Source organism: Lepus europaeus, chromosome 2, assembly GCF_033115175.1.
Source record: "Lepus europaeus isolate LE1 chromosome 2, mLepTim1.pri, whole genome shotgun sequence".
NCBI classification, from domain to species: domain Eukaryota; kingdom Metazoa; phylum Chordata; class Mammalia; order Lagomorpha; family Leporidae; genus Lepus; species Lepus europaeus.
Window position 1 is genome coordinate 89,175,329 of NC_084828.1, and position 18,506 is coordinate 89,193,834.

At 39.3% G+C, this 18,506-nt stretch overlaps 1 protein-coding gene across 1 annotated transcript in view; it reads left to right on the forward strand.

Moving 5' to 3' along the window:
* TMEM207 (transmembrane protein 207) overlaps window positions 1-12,104 on the forward strand; it is a 33,077-nt gene extending 20,973 nt beyond the window's left edge. Inside the window, exons 4-5 of the mRNA XM_062181295.1 lie at window positions 1,134-1,276; window positions 11,968-12,104. Of these exons, the coding sequence (XP_062037279.1) occupies window positions 1,134-1,276; window positions 11,968-12,104 (280 nt within the window). The remainder of the gene's footprint in view (window positions 1-1,133; window positions 1,277-11,967) is intronic.
* The last annotated feature ends 6,402 nt before the right edge of the window (window positions 12,105-18,506 follow it).

Consider the following 18,506-nt stretch of genomic DNA (forward strand, 5'->3'; position numbering starts at 1 on the left):
AGAAATCATCATTCCTCAACTGATTTTTTTTTTGACAGGCAGAGTTAGACAGTGAGAGAGAGAGAGAGAGAGAGACAGAGAGAAAGGTCTTCCTTCCATTGGCCGCTATGGCCAGCGCACTCTGCTAATCCGAAGCCAGGAGCCAGGGACTTCCTCTGGTCTCCCATGCGGGTGCAGGGCCCAAGCACCTGGGCCATCCTCCACTGCCTTCCCAGGCCACAGCAGAGAGCTGGACTGGAAGAGGAGCAACCGGGACAGAATCTGGCGCCCAACTGGGACTAGAACCTGGGTGCCAGTGCCACAGGCAGAGGATTAGCCTAGTGAGCCACGGTGCTGGCCCTCAACTGATTTTTATTCTGGCTTCAAAAGCCATTCAAAATATTACTGTTACTTCTTTGAAATCCTTAGACAGTTATTATGTCATTCTAAATCTTGACTTTTTTATTTTCCAAACTTAACATATTAGTTCTCTTAGTTAGATTGTTAGCTCCTCAAAGGCAGAGATTCTATTTTGTGCACGTTTGGATCTCTAACTTCAACATGTAAAATATGCTCAACTTCTTAAATATTAGTTAACAGGTATTTAAGAAGCTATGGATGGGCCGGCGCTGCAGCTCACTAGGCTAATCCTCCACCTGCAGCGCCAGCACCCCGGGTTCTAGTCCTGGTTGGGGTGCCGTAGCTGCCATTTGGGGACTGAACCAACGGAATAAGGAAGATATTTCTCTCTCTCTCTCTCTCTCTCTCTCTCTCTCTCTCTCTGTGTGTGTGTGTCTAATTCTGCCTGTCTAAAAAAGAAAAAATGAAAAGAAGCTATGGATGAATTAAAGGAGAAGTGAATGAGCTAAAGAAATAAAGCATTGCTTTTGTAGAATAACTCTCCAATTTCCAAGAAGAAATGATTGTTATCACCTGACAAGATGGACCGTCTCTACTGGCAGAGCATACTCCAGCTTCAGTGGAGATGTATGAGAGGTGGTGGTTGATTGCTGCGGATTTAAGCATCTCGGATTGCTTGCAGCCAGTCCAGCTGGGTCTCTGTCCAATTAAATGTCATAACAGAAGCTCTTACCTCCCCTTGCCTCTATGTCTCATGCTCCACCTCACTCCTTGCTTGCTATTTTTCATGTCAGGTTTCTGCTTCTGATTTTCTTGGTGGCTCTTCTCTGTGGAGTGGTGCTCTACTGCTTCCAGTGCTGGCTGAAGAGACCCCGGATTGATTCCTCAAGACGCACTATGGCCGTGTTTGCTGTTGGAGACTTGGACCCCATTTATGGTGAGCGGCAGACTTCTACACACTTCTGGACTCCTTTTTGAATATTTATTTATTTAACTGAAAGAGTTACAGAGAGGTAGAGAGAGAGAGAGAGAGAGAGAGAGACAGTCAGAGCTGAGCCCTCTGAAGCCAAGAGCCAGGAGCTTCTTCTGGGTCTCCCACATATGTGCAGGGACCCAAGCCAAGCACTTGGACCATCTTCTACTGCTTTCCCAGACCATAACAGAGTAGATAAGAAGTAGAACAGCAGGAACTAGAACTAGCACCCATATGGGATGCTGCCACTCAAGGTGGCATCTTTACCCACTACGTCACACTGCTGACACCTGGACTCCTTTTTAAAAGCTAGTATTTTGTGGTGATTTTTTTTTGACAGGCACAGTAGACAGTGAGAGAGAGAGACAGAGAGAAAGGTCTTCCTTTGCCATTGGTTCACCCTCCAATGGCTGCTGCGGCCGGCGTGCTGCTGCCGGTGCACCGCACTGATCCAAAGGCAGGAGCCAGGTGCTTATCCTGGTCTCCCATGGGGTGCAGGGCCCAAGCACTGGGGCTATCCTCCACTACACTCCCGGGCCATAGCAGAGAGCTGGCCTGGAAGAGGGGCAACCAGGACAGAATCCGGCGCCCCGACCGGGACTAGAACTTGGTGTGCCGGCGCCACTAGGCGGAGGATTAGCCTGTTGAGCCACGGCGCCGGCTTGTGGTGAATTGAAAAGCTGTCATCTACAAAGCAGGTTTGTGGACATAGACTAAGACATGACATACTGGAGGCTCTAAGGCACACATTGATGACAGAGATTAACTAATAAAACCCCAGAAGAAAGGAAACACCAGAGGAAAAAAAAAATTGTCCTGGGGAACCAACTTACAGTTGAGTGTAGGAACAGAATATGAACATTTTACTTATGCCACAAGCAGAATGGAAGAGATATGCTGGTCTGGACACTCCAAATGGCAAGTAGAGTTTAAGTGAAGAATATCTCTAAGCTTTTACGATCAATTTTCCCTACCGTGTATTCATGATAGCATTTAATAAGCTCTCTGGGTTGCTAATTAATTCATCAGAAGTGCTTAAAAATGACACGTAAACACACTTCCAAGATTGTTACCCTTGTAAAATCTGATCACTCACACAAGAAAGTGTGAGTCCTTATACTTTATCTCTCTCTCTCTCTCTCTCTCTCTCTCTGTCTCCTCTCTATCTTTCTCTGACCCCACATACTGGCAGCATTCTGATGCTGGCTACTCCCATCTCCATCCCCAAAACAGGCCCCTTACATCATATTCCAAATTGTAGATATTTTCTGGTATATGCTTTGCGCTTCCGATGATCTTTTGCTGTGAGGTTTCCTTCCTTTATCTTCTTTCATATTGATGACCATGTTTCTGTGTTTCTGTGTGTAGCACATCTTTAAGCATTTTTTGCAGGGCTGGACGAATGGTGACAAATTCTTTCAGTTTCTGTTTGCTATGAAAGGTCTTTATTTCACCTTCATTCACAAATGAGAGCTTTGCAGGATATAGTATTCTGGGCTGGCAGTTTTTCTCTCTTACTACCTGGCCTTTATCTCGCCATTCCCTCCTAGCCTGTAGGGTTTCTGATGAGAAGTCTGCTGTGAGTCTAATTGGAGATCCTCTGAGAGTAATCTCACATTTCTCTCTTACACATTTTAGGATCTTTTCTTTATGTTTCACTGTGGTGAGTTTGATTACAACATGTCGTGGTGAGGATCTCTTTTGGTCATGTTTACTAGGGGTTCTATGAGCTTCCTGTACTAGGATGTCTCTGTCCTTCTCCAAACCTGGGAAGTTCTCTGCAAGTATGTCACTAAAAAGGCCTTCTAATCCTTTCTCCCTCTCCATGCCTTCAGGAACGCCTAGAACCCGAATGTTGGGTTTTTTGATAGTATCCTGTAGATTCCCGACAATATTTTTTAGATTTCTAATTTCCTCTTCTTTTCTTTGGTTTGACTGTATACTTTCCTGTTCTCTGTCTTCTAAGTCTGATATTCTCTCTTCTGCTTCGCCCATTCTGTTTTTAAGGCTGTCTAATGTGTTTGTCATTTGATCTATTGAGTTCTTCATTTCATTATGGTTTCTTGTCACTATCACAGTTTCATGTTCTACTAGTTATTTCATTTCATTTTGATTCCTCCTTAATATTTCATTTTCATGAAAGAGATTTTCTATCCTGTCCAGTAAGGATTTCTGTAGTTCAAGAATTTGTTTTTGAGAACTTATTAATGTTCTTATCAATTTTTTGAGATCTGCTTCTTGCATTTCTTCTATCTCATCATCTTCATAATCTTGAATTGGGGTATCTGTTTCATTTGGGGGCATCATAGTGTCTTCCTTGTTCTTGTTACCTTGGTTTCTGCGTTTGTTGTTTGGCATTGTGGAGATATTCTTTGGTTTCTTTGCTGTGGTGTTTTTCTCATTATACTATGACTCTAGATTAAGTGGACTGTCTGCTTTTGTAGGATCCTTAGAGGCTGTGATGGGTGTGGCCAGAGAGCTCTGTTTAGTTCTTCAGGGTTAAGGGTGTGCCAAAGGTGACTCACCCAGGTTGTTTTCTCTCTCTCTCTCTCTCTCTCTCTCTCTCGACTCAGAAGGGAAGCAATTCCACACAGATGAGTGGAATTGAGGGTAGTTGATGCATGAAATCTGGCCCCTTTGGGTATTAGTCTGCTCTACCCCAAGGACCACACAAAGGGTCTATGCAGCCCTCAGTATGGTCTCAAATTTCTCTGCAGTCTCTCACCAGGTTGCCAAGGCCACCGAGTTTGTGTAGTCGGTGAGTTCTCTCGCCCACCCTTACATTTTCACAGTCTCAGTTCGTTAGCTCCACACTTTCACTAGGTTCTAACTTCCAGTTATTTCTCCCTACCAGAGCCAGGGTTTTCTGCTTGGCTGATGGTGGGTGCTGCTTTACATATGTCCAAAATAGCACCTGTTCTTTGTCTTGCTCAGCTTTGTAAGGTGAGTGGAGAGAGAGGCTAGTGTCCATGCCAGTTCCCCTTATTTATTCGTTTTTTTTTTCTCTCCTCCAGTCAGCCTGGTGAACTTTCCCCAGCGGGGCTTCAAACCTCGTTCCCTCTAGGCTTTTTCTGCCTTTCCCTGCCAATGTCTCGGGTTACCGAGGTTTTTGTCTCACCTCCGCTTCCAGCACTGGCACACAGACTCCGCGGCTCAGCTTCCGCACCTCAGCTTCCGGTAGTCTATAATTTTTAAATACCAGTTTGAAGATTGGTAGTTATATCTCTTAATAGCATGTTATCTATTCCTCTCATTCTTCATGGTAAATACACATAAATAGATCTTTGCTGCCAGTCAACTAATAGAAATGAATTGTACAGAAATGTGGGAAGGAATTCAAAAAAATATGCACTGCGCACTCATGACATAGTCTGTAGTAGAGATTGTGTTTTAGAATCTTCATTCCCATCCTCATGCTATCCTTTCCTTTTAACTCCACTGGTATTGATTCCAGATCTTATTTTTGCTCAAGAAACACTTAAACTGTGTTCCAGCTTGAGCAGCACTACAAAGGTCTCATCCACTGATTTCCATTATGGAAGCTACAATTTCAGTGGTCCCTTCCCACTTATCTTTCCCCTTATCAACACTAGGTTGAATAGTAAGTCACCCCATCCATTGCCCATCTCTCGTCTTGTCCAGAATTCTCAGGATGCTGGTACAGATATTTAACAGCCATTTGTAGTGTTTGATTTTGATGTAAACTCCAGAGTTTGTGGTTTTAGGAATTCTTATTTATCTTCTCCAAAACAAAACACAAAAAGTAATTTAGGAAGTGTCATTCTCTGTGATCCCAATGAATTATTTACCAGTAATTTCTGGCTGTAAATTCTAGAGAACCAGTATTTTAATGCAGTGTGAAACCTAACTCTCACTGGAATATTTCCCCCCTGGTTCTACTTTCTCCACTGGATCCTATTTATATTTTCAATTCTCCGGATAAATATTTCTTCCTATCTAATATTTCTTGAAGAAGGAGCTGCTCTCCAAAAGAAAGCTAGGAAACCACCTCAGTATGTATTAGTAAGGGAGGTGAGAGTGAAAGGCACATGATGTACCTCCACAGCTCCCACAATGTGTATGTTCACAATTGTGAGTGAGTCCCATCCAAAGTTATAGGATTGTACTTCTGAGTTTGCCTTACAACCACTGGTCAGAAAGGGGAAAGAGCCATCAGAAATCACTTGAATGACAATGGTGACATAGAAGGACAGAAAATAGAGTTTATGGACTTCCTGATATCCCTCAAGTAAAAAGGAAAAGACAGTATGTTCACCCTGAACACAGGATGTGTGAAATGGGCCATTTAAAACACTATAAAAGACACTAGATTTGATATATTAATTTTGAGTTCCATTCAGGGCTTTATTTTATTTCTTCAGAACTTATTTCACATTATTACAATATTTGTTGAATATATTAGTTGAAATAATTCTGCTCCTTTGGCCTGTGGGTCAGAGGTCTGACTCTCATGATCTCCTAGAAGAGGACCTTAACTGAGAAGAAGCAGGAAGAAGAATTTGGCTTAATATCAAAGGATAGAGCTGACTAAGCTTTACTAATGTTAAAATACATAAAATATGAATTTTCTCAGTAGCAATTCTTGACAGTATTTCATGGCTCAGGCTTCCAATTATCTTGATTAGAAATACTAAAAAGAGAAAACAGTCTGATATCCTTAAAAATACATAAGAAAAGTGTTGCCAAGACAGCCCATCCTAATGGCTGATGAAATTTCCTGTCTCAAAAAGGCCTTTGGGAACTCAGCCAAATAACCCAAATCCTAATAGCAACTGTTGTTATCAATGACCATGCCATTTCACAGTACTCTGCTGAGTTTCTGTCTTAAGAGCAGAATCTCTCTTCTTCATGGGATCTATGTACCAAATGGCCCATCATAGTCAAGAGTTTCTCTAAATAGTCAATGGGTTTAGTAGAAGAGACTCTAGCACTACTGAACTCAGTCAGCACTTCCTTTGTCTACAGAATATTATGACAAAAGTCCTTATTCTCTGGAAATGGAAAAATAATCCATTTGCTACCTCTGTTACAGGCTGAATTGTCTTCTCTCTAAATTCATGTGTTTGAAAACCTAACCCCTGGTACCTCAGAATATAACAAAATTTGAAATGTTCTTAATAAAAGTAATTAAATTAAAATGAGGTAATTGAAGAGAATCATAATTTGATATGACTAACATCCTTGTACAGGAGATTTAGCACATGAACAGGCACAGAGGGAAGACCACATAAAGACACAGGAAGAAGATGTCAATTTATAAGCCAAGGAGAGAGGTCACAGAAGAAACTAACCCTGCTGATACTTGATATTGGAAATGCCCAGTCTCCAAAATTGTGAGAAAGTCAATTTCTGTTGCTTAATTCACACAGTGTGTGGTACTTTGTTGTAGTAGCCATAGAAACCTAATGCATCCTCTTTGGGAGCTACAGATAAAGAAGAAGTGCAATCAGAGTAAGCAGGAAGAAGAAGAGAAGAAGAAAGTCAAGAATATAGACAAGGAACAGGATGAGGCACAAAAGAAGAAACTTGCAGTTTGAAGGTGGATATATTTGAAGGTCAAAAATTAAAATCTATTTGTTTTATACAAGCTCTAAAATCATCAAATTATTTCTGCTTAAGGACCCCTCCTCTTCCAGGATGCAATCCTAGCATCTCCTAGATTGCCCTTTCTTCTGTTATGCCTCCAACTACGCACCCCAAACACACTTTTCTACTAGATCCAGTTCTCTCTTACTATCTCTGCAGCAACCTCAAAAGTATCCATTCAGTGCCCTGATGTCTTCTTGGATGGGGTCATCCATGAAGTAGTTTCTGACACCTTCTAGCTCTCTTTAAATCAATGGACATCAACAGTTCTAGCATTATTTGGAGGTTTTTTTTTTTTTTTTTTTTTTTTTAGCATCCATGTTACAGGACAAATGATTTTTTCATTCAGTTTTTTTTTAATCTCAGTATCTTTTCTGTGTTTTAATTTTTTTCAGATTTTTTATTTGAAAGGCAGAGTGACAAAATGAGAGAGAGGGAGAAACAGATACACACACACACACACACATACATACAAACACATGGTGGGGGGTGAGGAGAGAGAGAGATGTCTTCCATGTGCTGATTCAATCTCCAAATAGCCACAATGGTCAGGGCTGGACCAGACCAAAATCAAAAGTCCAAATTCCATTCTAGTCTCTTACATGGATGCTAGGGGCATAAATATTTTGGCCATCTTCCTTGCTTTCCTAGAGGTGCTTTAGTAAGGAATTGAATGAGAAGCTGAGCGACTGGCACTCCAATCTGCAATTGAATCTGCAAGTCGTAGCATAACCCAATGTGGCATACAAATTATGTTTTAAATTTTTTTAAGAAAAATGCATTTGTGAGACAGAGAGAAGAAGGAAGGAAGGAAGGAAGGAAGGAAGGAAGGAAGGAAGGAAGGAGAGAGGGAGGGAGGGGAGGAAGGAGGGAGGGAGGATAGAAGACGGAAAGAGAAACAAATAAACAGACACATAGAAAGAACTCCCATCCATTGTTTCACTGCTCCAAAGCACATAATGGCCAGGGCTAAAGCTAGGAACTGAGCACTCAATCCAGGTCTTCCAGTACATGGCAGAAACCAAATTACTGTGCCTTCACTGTTACCTTCCAGGGTCTGCATTAGCAGGAAGCTGAAGTCAGAAACTAAGAATCCAGTCCAGGTATTCTAGTGTGGGATGTGGGCATCTTAACTGCTAGACTAAATGCCCCCTCCCTTATGCATTTTAATAATGCCATTCTAAGCCCTCCTACATTATAATTCAACAGAAAACACAGATCTGTAATTACTTTTTTTCCTCTGCAGTAGTGGAAATGGAGAGTAAGAATACACTCATTACAGAAAGTGATTTTTAAAGGAATTTATGCAAGTTTTTCATAATTCTTGAAATTATCACATAATAATCTGCACCCAAAATCTCCATGGTTTTTGATCATTACACTCCACTTTATAAAACTGAGGATATGGAAAAATTATAAAAATTAGACATAATTTTAAAGATAAAAGAAAGATTTAAGTTGCTTTTATTTAAAAAGAAAATAATATCAAAGGAATTTTAATTTTTTTTTTACCAGGCAGAGTTAGACAGTGAGAGAGAGAGAGAGAGACACAGAGAGAGAGTCATAGACAGTGAGAAAGAGACAGAGAGAAAGGTCTTCCTTTCGTTGGTTCACTCCCCAAATGGCTGCCACTGCCGGTGCTACGCCAATCCAAAGCCAGGATCTGGGTACTTTCTCCAGGTCTCCAATGTGGGTGCAGGGACCCAAGCACTGAGGCCATCCTCCACTGCCCTCCCGGGCCACAGCAGAGAGCTGGACTGGAAAAGGAGCAACCGGGACTACTACCCGGCACTCCAACTGGGACTAGAACCCGGAGTGCCGGCACCGCAGGCGGAGGATTAGCCAAGTGAGCCACGGCACTGGCCAGGAATTTTAAATTTTTGAAAAATAGCTTTTGTTATTTTAATTCACTGTGAATAAGGAAAAAATAAAGTTTCATTGAAAATAAGGTTGTGAAGCTGAATAAAATCTCATATTAATGAGGGAGTAGACATTTAGCAACAGTGAAGGAGTTGATTGGGAGGTCAGACAGCAAATATGGATTGAGATAGAAAAATGATCCACTGTTCATTAGAGAAAAGATAATTTGAAAGCTTAGATGAGAGGACCCTACCTTTGCTTTTCCATATTTTAATAAAAAATAATAAAGAACATAAAACCCATGTCAGTGTCCTATTGCCATCGTTACATTGGACTGTGGATTGGAGCTAGGTTATCTCAGCCCTGACAAGGCTCCTTGTCAAGCCCTATGGCTGTTATGATGAGACAGTAAGGTGAGAGCTCACAGAGGTGAACTCCTGGGGATGCTTATAGTGGATTAGTGTCTTCCCAAGGCTGATTTCCTGATAATTCTGTCCTTCCACTATCCAGTCTCCCTGACCCTCTCTCTTCTACAGTTTTGGAGATAATCTTCTCTTGTTCTTATTTCAGAGAAAATAGAAATTTTGTCTTCAGCAGTGATTAAATGTGAATGGTTTGAGTGGGTACCAGAAGGAGGGCCAGAGATAGAGGAACAGGAAGTAGTGCCTTCCATTTCCACAGATTAGTGGACAGCTACTTATGTTTCTAAACTACAAAAGCAGCAGGAGTTTGACACTATGATGAAGTCATTGCTTGGGATGCCTACATCCCTTGTCAGTGTGTCTGGATTTGAGTCCCAGCTCCATTTCCGATACAATTTCTTCTACTGTGCACTCTAAGAGTAACTCAAGCACTTGGGGGCCTGGCATCCACCTAGAAGACATCAGTTCTTCAACCTGGCCCAGCCAGGTTGGGAAATGAACCAGTGGATGGAAAATCTCTCGCTCTTTTTTAAATAACTAAAAATTAATATATATGTTTTTACAAAAAGGCTTTGATCACATATTTTCTTTAATAATTTATTGGAACCAATAAGGATAATGATTAAATTATCATGTGACCACTAAGATCATGTAGATAAGAAAAAATAAAATAAATGCACTTACTTAGCACAGTACAGTTCTCTATATAAGATAATAATAATAATAAACATCTACTGTATGCCAAGCCTATTTTAAGCATTTTATATTTGTTTAGCTTTACTTTTTATAGGTCTATATTATCATTATCTTTTTATTGATAAGGAAAAGCTGAGGCAAAGAAAGGTTATGTAATAGTGTAGGAGTAGATTATTCAACTATATAAATGATTACCTAAGAAAAGTACTGAACCAAGAGTTAGAGTTATACTATAAACTTTGTTGTACCCTTTACATATTATACAAATATTTGAGTTATTATATGTCACTTCCAGAAACAGTGAAACAAAAAGTAAGACAAATACGAACATTTGAAACTCTGGTTTTGAACTAAAATTACCCAATCCAAGGATTCATTTTGAATAATCTGCATATTATTTCCACGGAGACAGCTAATGTCTTATAAAAATATATAACTCCATTTTTTAATTCTTTAGTAATTGTTCTGTGAAGAATTTTAAACAGTGAAGATTCTTTGGAATCTTCCTAATAGGACAATATCAAATTTCAGTCTTTAAGGAAGATCAGTAAATTTCTCCTGTGAAGGGCGAGATAGAAATTATTTTAGCTTCTCAAGCTATACAGTTTCTATGAGGACCACTCACCTCTGCCTTTAGAGAGTTTAGAAGGCAAAAGCAGTCATAGTCAATCTGTAAATGAATGGGCATACTTATGTTCCAATTAAATTTGTTTAATAGACAAATTTAGCTCAATAGCCTATTTTTTCTTTAACAGTAAATATGTGGTTTTTACTATTGTTTAGAGAAGGGCAATCAAAATCATTTAAAGAAAGGTAAAAATGCAGATGAAAACACACATACAAACCATGAAATGACTATAAAACATGACCGTCGATTTCCTGTATCACTCAAAAGAGGTCTTTAAAGGAAACAGTAGCAGAAGATTTTCAAAAGAGCTTTTGGAATCAGTGCACAGTCTATCAAGGTGGCCAGTTTGTGGAAGATAAAGACTTCTCTTTGCTGTGTGCCTATACTTTAAATTCAAACCTTTCAGCATTTATCTTAATATTTCTTCATTTGTTATAAGGAAAATTTTATGTACTTAACTTTTTTGTTTTTGTTTATTTTTATTTACATTAAATGAACAAGTTTCATTTATTTCATATGTACAGATTTAGGAGCATAGTAATACTTCCTACCCTACCATTTGTCCTGCCTACACTCACACCCTCCCTTCTCCTTCCTTATTCTTTCTCTTAATTGTTACAATGACATAGTTTCAGTTTATTTTATGATCATAGTGTTTATTTTTATTTATCTGAAACACACACAGAGAGAGAGAGAGGGAGAGGGAGAAGGTGAGGGGAAGGGGGGGGGTTGGGGAGAGAATGTTCTGTTCACTGGTTCATTTCTCAAATGCCTACAACAGCTAGAGCTGGACCAAATCAAAGCCAGGAGCAGGAACTCAATCTGGGTCTCCTATGAGGGTAGTAGGACCCAACCATTGGAGACATCACCTGCTGCCTCCCAGTGTACATATCATCAGGGTGGTTGAATCAGAAGCAGAAGCAGAACTCAAACACAGGCACGCCTATATGGGATGTGTGGGTGTCTTAAACAATGACTTAACCTTCAGTGCCAAAATCCCACACACACACCTGCTCCAGGAAATGTTTAGAGTAATTATTTGCAGTAGTTGCCACTTGCAAGCATAAATACAACATAATGAAGCTTAGAAAGTGATATTTTAATCTATCTAGTGGGACTTGTACAACCTATAATGGGAGCATTAGCTGAAATGTCACTGGTGTTTACAGTAATCCTTTAGTTTCAGCTACTACGGTGTGAATGCTTCCTGATGAGTTAGTCAATGATGATATAATCAGCTGATTCACACAAATATTCTTCCTATATTGACTAAATGGTGACTACAGACTGAATCGTGGTTGTAAATATTTTCTCAAAGGTACAGATAATTTATGTTTCTCCAGTGATCAGATCCAGGAAAGATCAGATTTTATCAGAAGGGTCATGTACTTCTGCTTTATGCTGACTAGGAAAATTACAATACTCCATCTTTCTCTTTCTAGGGACAGAAGCCTCCGTGAATCCAACTGTTGGAATTCACCTTCACACTCAGAGCCCTGAGTTGTATCGTGTTCCATGTTTTGGTGCTTTGGGCCCCCCACCACCATATGAAGAAACTCTAAAAACAAGCCAATTTTAATTCTGAATCATGAATGCAAAGCATTACAAATATCTATAATTTAATTCCCAAACATCAAATTTAGTAAGAATTTCCAGAGACAGAGACAGAGACAGAGATAGATCTTCCATTCCCTGATTCACTCCCCAAATGCCTACCACATTTAGGGTTAAGTCAGGCCAAATCCAGGAGCATGGAACTTCATCTGAGTGAAGGAACTGAAGTACCTGAGCCTTCATCTGCAACCACCCATGTTGCATGCTAGCAGGAAGCTGTTTCAGAAGTGGAATAGCCCATACTCAGACCAGGTGCTCTGACACGGAATGAGGGCATCCGAATCAGTGATTTAAGTTGCTGTGCCAAATATTGACCCTGGATTAATATTTTTAATGTGGGTTATTCAAATTGTCAAACTAGGCAGAAGGAAAATGTATTCAAGGGAAGATATTTTTTTTTTTACATGCAGAGTGGACAGTGAGAGAGAGAGAGAGAAAGGTCTTCCTTTTTTTTTCCGTTGGTTGCACCCCCTAATGGCCGCTGTGGCAGGCGCACCATGCTGATCCGAAGCCAGGAGCCAGGTGCTTCTCCTGGTCTCCCACGCGGGTGCAGGGCCCAAAGACTTGGGCCATCCTCCACTGCACTCCCAAGCCACAGAAGAGAGCTGGACTGGAAGAGGAGCAACCAAGACAGAATCCAGCGCCCTGACCGGGACCAGAACCCGGTGTGCCAGCGCCACAGGCGGAGGATTAGCCTATTGAGTCACAGCACCAGCCAGGATGATAACTTGATAGTAAGAAATCTTCTTCTTCTTCTATTGTCCAAAGTCAGTAAATAATACCTAAAACTAAAGGATACACCAAATAATGATAATGTATATCATTTGGAAATTAGGCTATAAATATATTAAAGAAAACACTGAAAGTTAAAAATTATTGTTTCAAGAAATAGTAGGCAGAGCAGAGAAGCATTGATTTTTATCATGAGTCCCTAGTACTATTTGGATTTTAAAACTAAATGCATATATGGCCTAAATAAAAACAAATACACAACTAAGCAAGTATATGACTTCTTAATATTACTGCTTACAATTGAAAACCAAATAAAGAAGTCACACTATAAGAAAATATAAAACATTACATATAAATATCTTTAGATTATGAGTTAGATATAATTGTCCATTTTACACACACTTCTGGACTTTCTAATTGTTCAATAATGTATTATTACTTTTGTAGTTGAAACCATCAATGAATTTCTGCTTTAAATGCTTGGGATGATGGATATATTAATTACCATGATTTGAGTATTACACATTATGCCCATGTCTCAAAACATCACAAGTCTGTACAACTGTTATGTGTCAATTAATAATAAAAGGCACCAAAGAAATAGATACATTACTGCTCTCCCTTAACAAATTAGAAAACCTGAATCTCAAGATTTTTTGTTTGGATTCCATGTGATATGTATGTTAAAATTCACTAGATTTGCAGAACAGACAGTGGTTATAAATAACATCTGGAAAGGTCTAAGCACATATAGAAACAGGACTAATGGTTTAGTTGCTTAATTTTGCCTAAGACATTAGTGAAAATCAGAATTGAAGCAATCAAAATTCATTTTTAAGTGATTTGTATCTGTGTGTCAATGCAAATTTAACCAACACATTACCTGTTGCATGGTTGTTTGACTTATTTGTTTATGCTAAAAGGTGGTGGTGAAAGAGAAAGTGTGCACCAGGGAGGGTAGGACTACCAGTAAAAATTCACTTTCATGGAAACATTTTATACAAAGTTCTTTCAAAAAAAATCAAACTTGTACTTCTATTTAATGTCTTAAAAAGTATCTAAAAAAACATTATGTGTTAAGCATTGCACAAGGTTGTGGAGATATTTCTGCAACAAATAACTAGTATTATTTTTAGTGGTACTGGAGTGTCTACCAGTTTTTCTTTAAAATAGCAGATAGTTAATGTTTGGCTTCCATACAGGGAGTTGAAAATTCTGGAGCAGAAATCCTTTACAGTCTGCTGAAAACTACTGCAAATAGTAAAATGATAATAGTAATTTGGATTTTATGATTTTCATGACATTTAAAAAATTAAAAAGATAAATCTGGGTTTCCTTCCATTATCCCTGAAAATCTTTCTGCCTGCATTTTAATTCTTTGTTATAACTTAATATAATTCTATTTAAATTGCATGTCTCAGATTTTAATTCAAGAGGACAGGATATTTTTCTTCTTTGTTAAAGAGCATCCAGGAGTGCTCCTTTTTTGTTTTAAAATTTATTTTAAGAATTTTAGCAAATATAAAATTGTGCATATTTATAGGGTATTATGTAATGTTTTATTACATGTATACATTTTGTAATATCCAAACAATCAGAGTAAAATATTATCTTTTTAAAATTTTAATGTATTTAACATTTCCTTACAGTGAATGCATCCAAAATTCTGTCTTCCATGGTCTGTTTTTTTTTCCAAGACTTATTTATTTGAAAGTCAGAGTTATACAGAGAGAGGAGAGGCAGAGAGAGAGAGAGAGAGAGAGAGAAAGAGAGAGGTCTTCCATCCGATGGTTCACTCCCCAATTGGCAGCGATGGCCAGAGCTGCACCAATCTGAAGCCAGGAGCCAGGAGCTTCTTCCAGGTCTCCCGTGTGGGTGCAGGGGCCCAAGGACTTGGGCCATCTTCTACTGCTTTCCCAGGCCATAGAAGAGAGCTGGATCGGAAGTGGAGCAGCTGGGTCTTGAACTGGCATCCACATGAGATGACGGCACTTCAGGCCAGGGCATTAACCAGCTGCACCACAGCACTACCCCTTCCATGGTCTTTTTAATACAGCAATACACAATACATTTTCATTACCTACAGTCATCCTACTATGCAATATAATCTAAAGAACTTCTTACTCCTGTTTAGCTATAACTCAGTACACATCAATCAACTTATCTCCATATTCCCCCTAGCCTTTGGTAACCACCATCATATTTCTAACTTCTGCAATATCAACTATTTTCAAATTCCTTCCATGAGTGATATAATGCTTAGCTTTCTCTACTTGACTTAACACACTAATTTCACTTAACACAATGACCTGTCATTTAATCCAAGTTGTTGAAAATGACAAGGTTTCATTCTTTTAATGGCTGAGCAATATTCCATGTGTAAATGTACCATACTTTCTTTATCATTGGTATATTGATATGTGGATTGTTCCAAGTCTTGACTCTTGTCTGAAACAAACATGGAGCAGATGGATTTCAATGTCCTTGTAATATACCAAGGGAGTGAGATTGTTGAATGATATGACAGTTATATTTTTAGTTTTTAAAGTACCTTCCATGCTGTTCTCCACAATGGCTGTACCAAGTACATTTCCACCTATAATGTCTACGTGTTCCCTTTTCTCAACATCCTCCCCAACACTTGTTATCTTTTGTCTTTTTGATACAACCAGTCTTCCTGAAGCGAAGTTATACTGTAGTTTAGATTCACATTTTTCTAATGATTAGTGACGCTTAGCATTTTTTCATATACTGTCAGCCATTTGTATGCCTTCCTTTGAGAAATGCCTGTTTAGATCTACTGACCATTTTTTAAATGGATTATTTGGTTTCATTTGCGGTTTGTTTTTGCTGTTGAGTTGTTTGAGATCCTTATATATTCCATATGTTAACCCCCTATCAGATGAATAGCTTGTAAACACTTTCCCCGGTCTGTAGGTTGCCTTTTCAACTATGATGATTGTTTCCTCTGCTCTTCAGAAATGATTCACTTTGCCAAAAATCCTGTTTTGTCCATTTTTGCTTTTATTTTCTTTGCATTGGGGATCTGAATAGAAAATTCTTGTCATTCCAGTGTTCTGAATTTCTTTTTTTTTTATGTTTTATTCTAATATTTTCAAAGCTTCAGATCTCACATTTAGGTCTTTAATCCATTTTAAGTTGATTTTTGTACATGATGAGAGATAAGGGTCTTCTGCAGGTAGATATCTGATTATCCAAACATCATTTGTTAAAAAGACTCTCCTCTAGGGCCAGTGTCACAGCTCAATAGGCTAATCCTCTGCCTGTGGCACCAGCACACTGGGTTCTAGTCCCAGTCGGGGTGCCAGATTCTGTTCCGGTTGCCCTTCTTCCAGGCCAGCTCTCTGCTGTGGCCCGGGAATGCAGTGGAGGATGGCCCAAGTGCTTGGGCCCTGCACCCCATGGGAGACCAGGAGAAGCACCTGGCTCCTGCCTTCGGATCAGCGTGGTACGCCAGCTGCAGCGCTCAGGCCGCAGCGTCCATTGAAGAGTGAACAGCAAAGGAAGACCTTTCTCTCTGTCTCTCTCTCTCTCTCACTGTCCACTCTATGGATCTGTTTCTAAGCCAATATCATGCTGTATTAATTACTGTAGCTTTAAAATATATTTTAAAGTCAGATCCTCCTCCTTTGTTCTTTTTGTTCATGATCACTTTGTCTATCCAACATGTTTTGTGGCTCCATACAGATTTTAGCAATCTCTGTGAAAAATGTCATTGAGATTTTATTAGAGATTGTACTGAGTCTGTGACTCTCTTTGGATAGTATGCACATTTGACAATATTGGTTCTTTGAATCTGTGAGCATATGATATCTTTTCACTTTCTTTGTTTCCACTTTCATTACTTTCATCAACGATTTAGTGTTTTCCTTGGAGAACATTTTCACCTCTTTGGCTTAGTTTATTGCCAGATATTTCACTTTTTGAAGCTATTGGAAATATGCTTTCCTTCTTGATTTCTTTTTCAGATGATTCAGTGTTGGTGTATAGCAATGCTACTGATATTTATACATTGACTTTATGTCCTACAACATTGCTGAATTTGTTTGCTGCTCTTAAAAGCATTTTGTGGGGGCTGGTGCTGTGGCATAGTGGGTAAAGCTGCCACCTGCAGTGCCGGCATCCCATAAGGGCGCTGGTTTCATGTCCCAGCTGCTCCACTTCAGAGCTCTCTTATGGCTTGAGAAAGCAGTTGAAGATGGCCCAAGACCTTGGGCCCTTGCACCCACATGAGAGACCTGAAAGAATGTCCTGGCTCCTGGCTTCACATCGGTACAGCACCCGCTGTTGCGGCCATCTAGGAAGTGAACCAGCGGATTGAAGAGCTCACTTTCTCTCTGCCTCTGTCTTTCAAATAAAAATAAATAAAGTCTTTTTTAAAAAAAAGGATTTTGCGGAATCTTTGGAATATTCTATATAATAAGGTCATGTCATCTGCAAACAGTGAAAATTTGACTTTCTCCTTTCCAATTGGATGTGCTTTATTTCATTATTTTGCTTGATTGTTCTAGCTAAGATTTCAATATTATGTTGAATGAAAGTAGTGAAAGTGCTTATTCTTGTCTTACTCCAGATAGAGAGAAAACCATCAGCTTCTCCCTGATGTTAGTTGTTGGTTTGTTCCATATGGCCTTTATTATGTTGAGTTATGTTCCATCTCTATGTAATTTGATCAGAGCTTTTAACTTGAAGGGCTTGGATTTTATCAGATGTCTTTCTGCATTTACCACCATATGGTACTTGTCCTTCATTCTGCTGCTGGGATGCATCACATTTACTAACGTGCATGTGTTGTGCCATTCACGCATCTCTGGGATGACTCCTTCTTGATCACGGTGAAGGATATTATTAAAGTGCTATTGCTTTCGATTTTCTACTACTTTGTTGAGCAATTATGCAGCTATATTAATCAAGGATATTGACTACTAGCTTTCTTTTTATATGTGTGTCCTTGTCTGGTATTGTTAATAAGGTAATGCTGGTCATATAGAATGAATTTGGTAGAATTTCTTCCTCATATTTAAAAAAATAATTTAAGAAGGATTGGTTTTAATTTTTTCAAATCTATGATAGCGGGGCCAGCATTGTGGCCTAATGAGTGAAGCTGCTACTTATGATGCTGGCACCATCAGAGTGCCAGTTCTAGTCTTAGCACTACTGCTTCTGTTCCAGCTTCCCACTAATCCATGTGGGAAAGTAGCTGAAGACAGCTCTAGTATTGGGTCTCTGAAACCCACTGGAGAAACTGTTTGGAATTCCTGATTCCTAGCTTCAGCCTGGCACAGCCCTGTCTATTGTGGCCATTTGGGGAATAAACCAGTAGATAGAAGATTCTCTCCCTCTCTTTTTCTCTCCCTCTCCCTGTCTTTGTCTCTCCCCTTCTCTCTGTCACTCAGCCTTTCAGGCTTTCAAATAAATCTTTAATAAAACCATATGAATTTGGAGGCACACATTTAGATAATAGCTACTCCTGTTTTCTTCTGAGTTCTATTTGCATGGATACTTTCTTCCATCCTTTTATTTTCAATCTGTGTCCTTCGAAATAAAGTTACTTTCTTATAAGCAGTCTATAGATGGGTCCTATCTTTTAATCCATTCAGTCACTCTTTGTCTT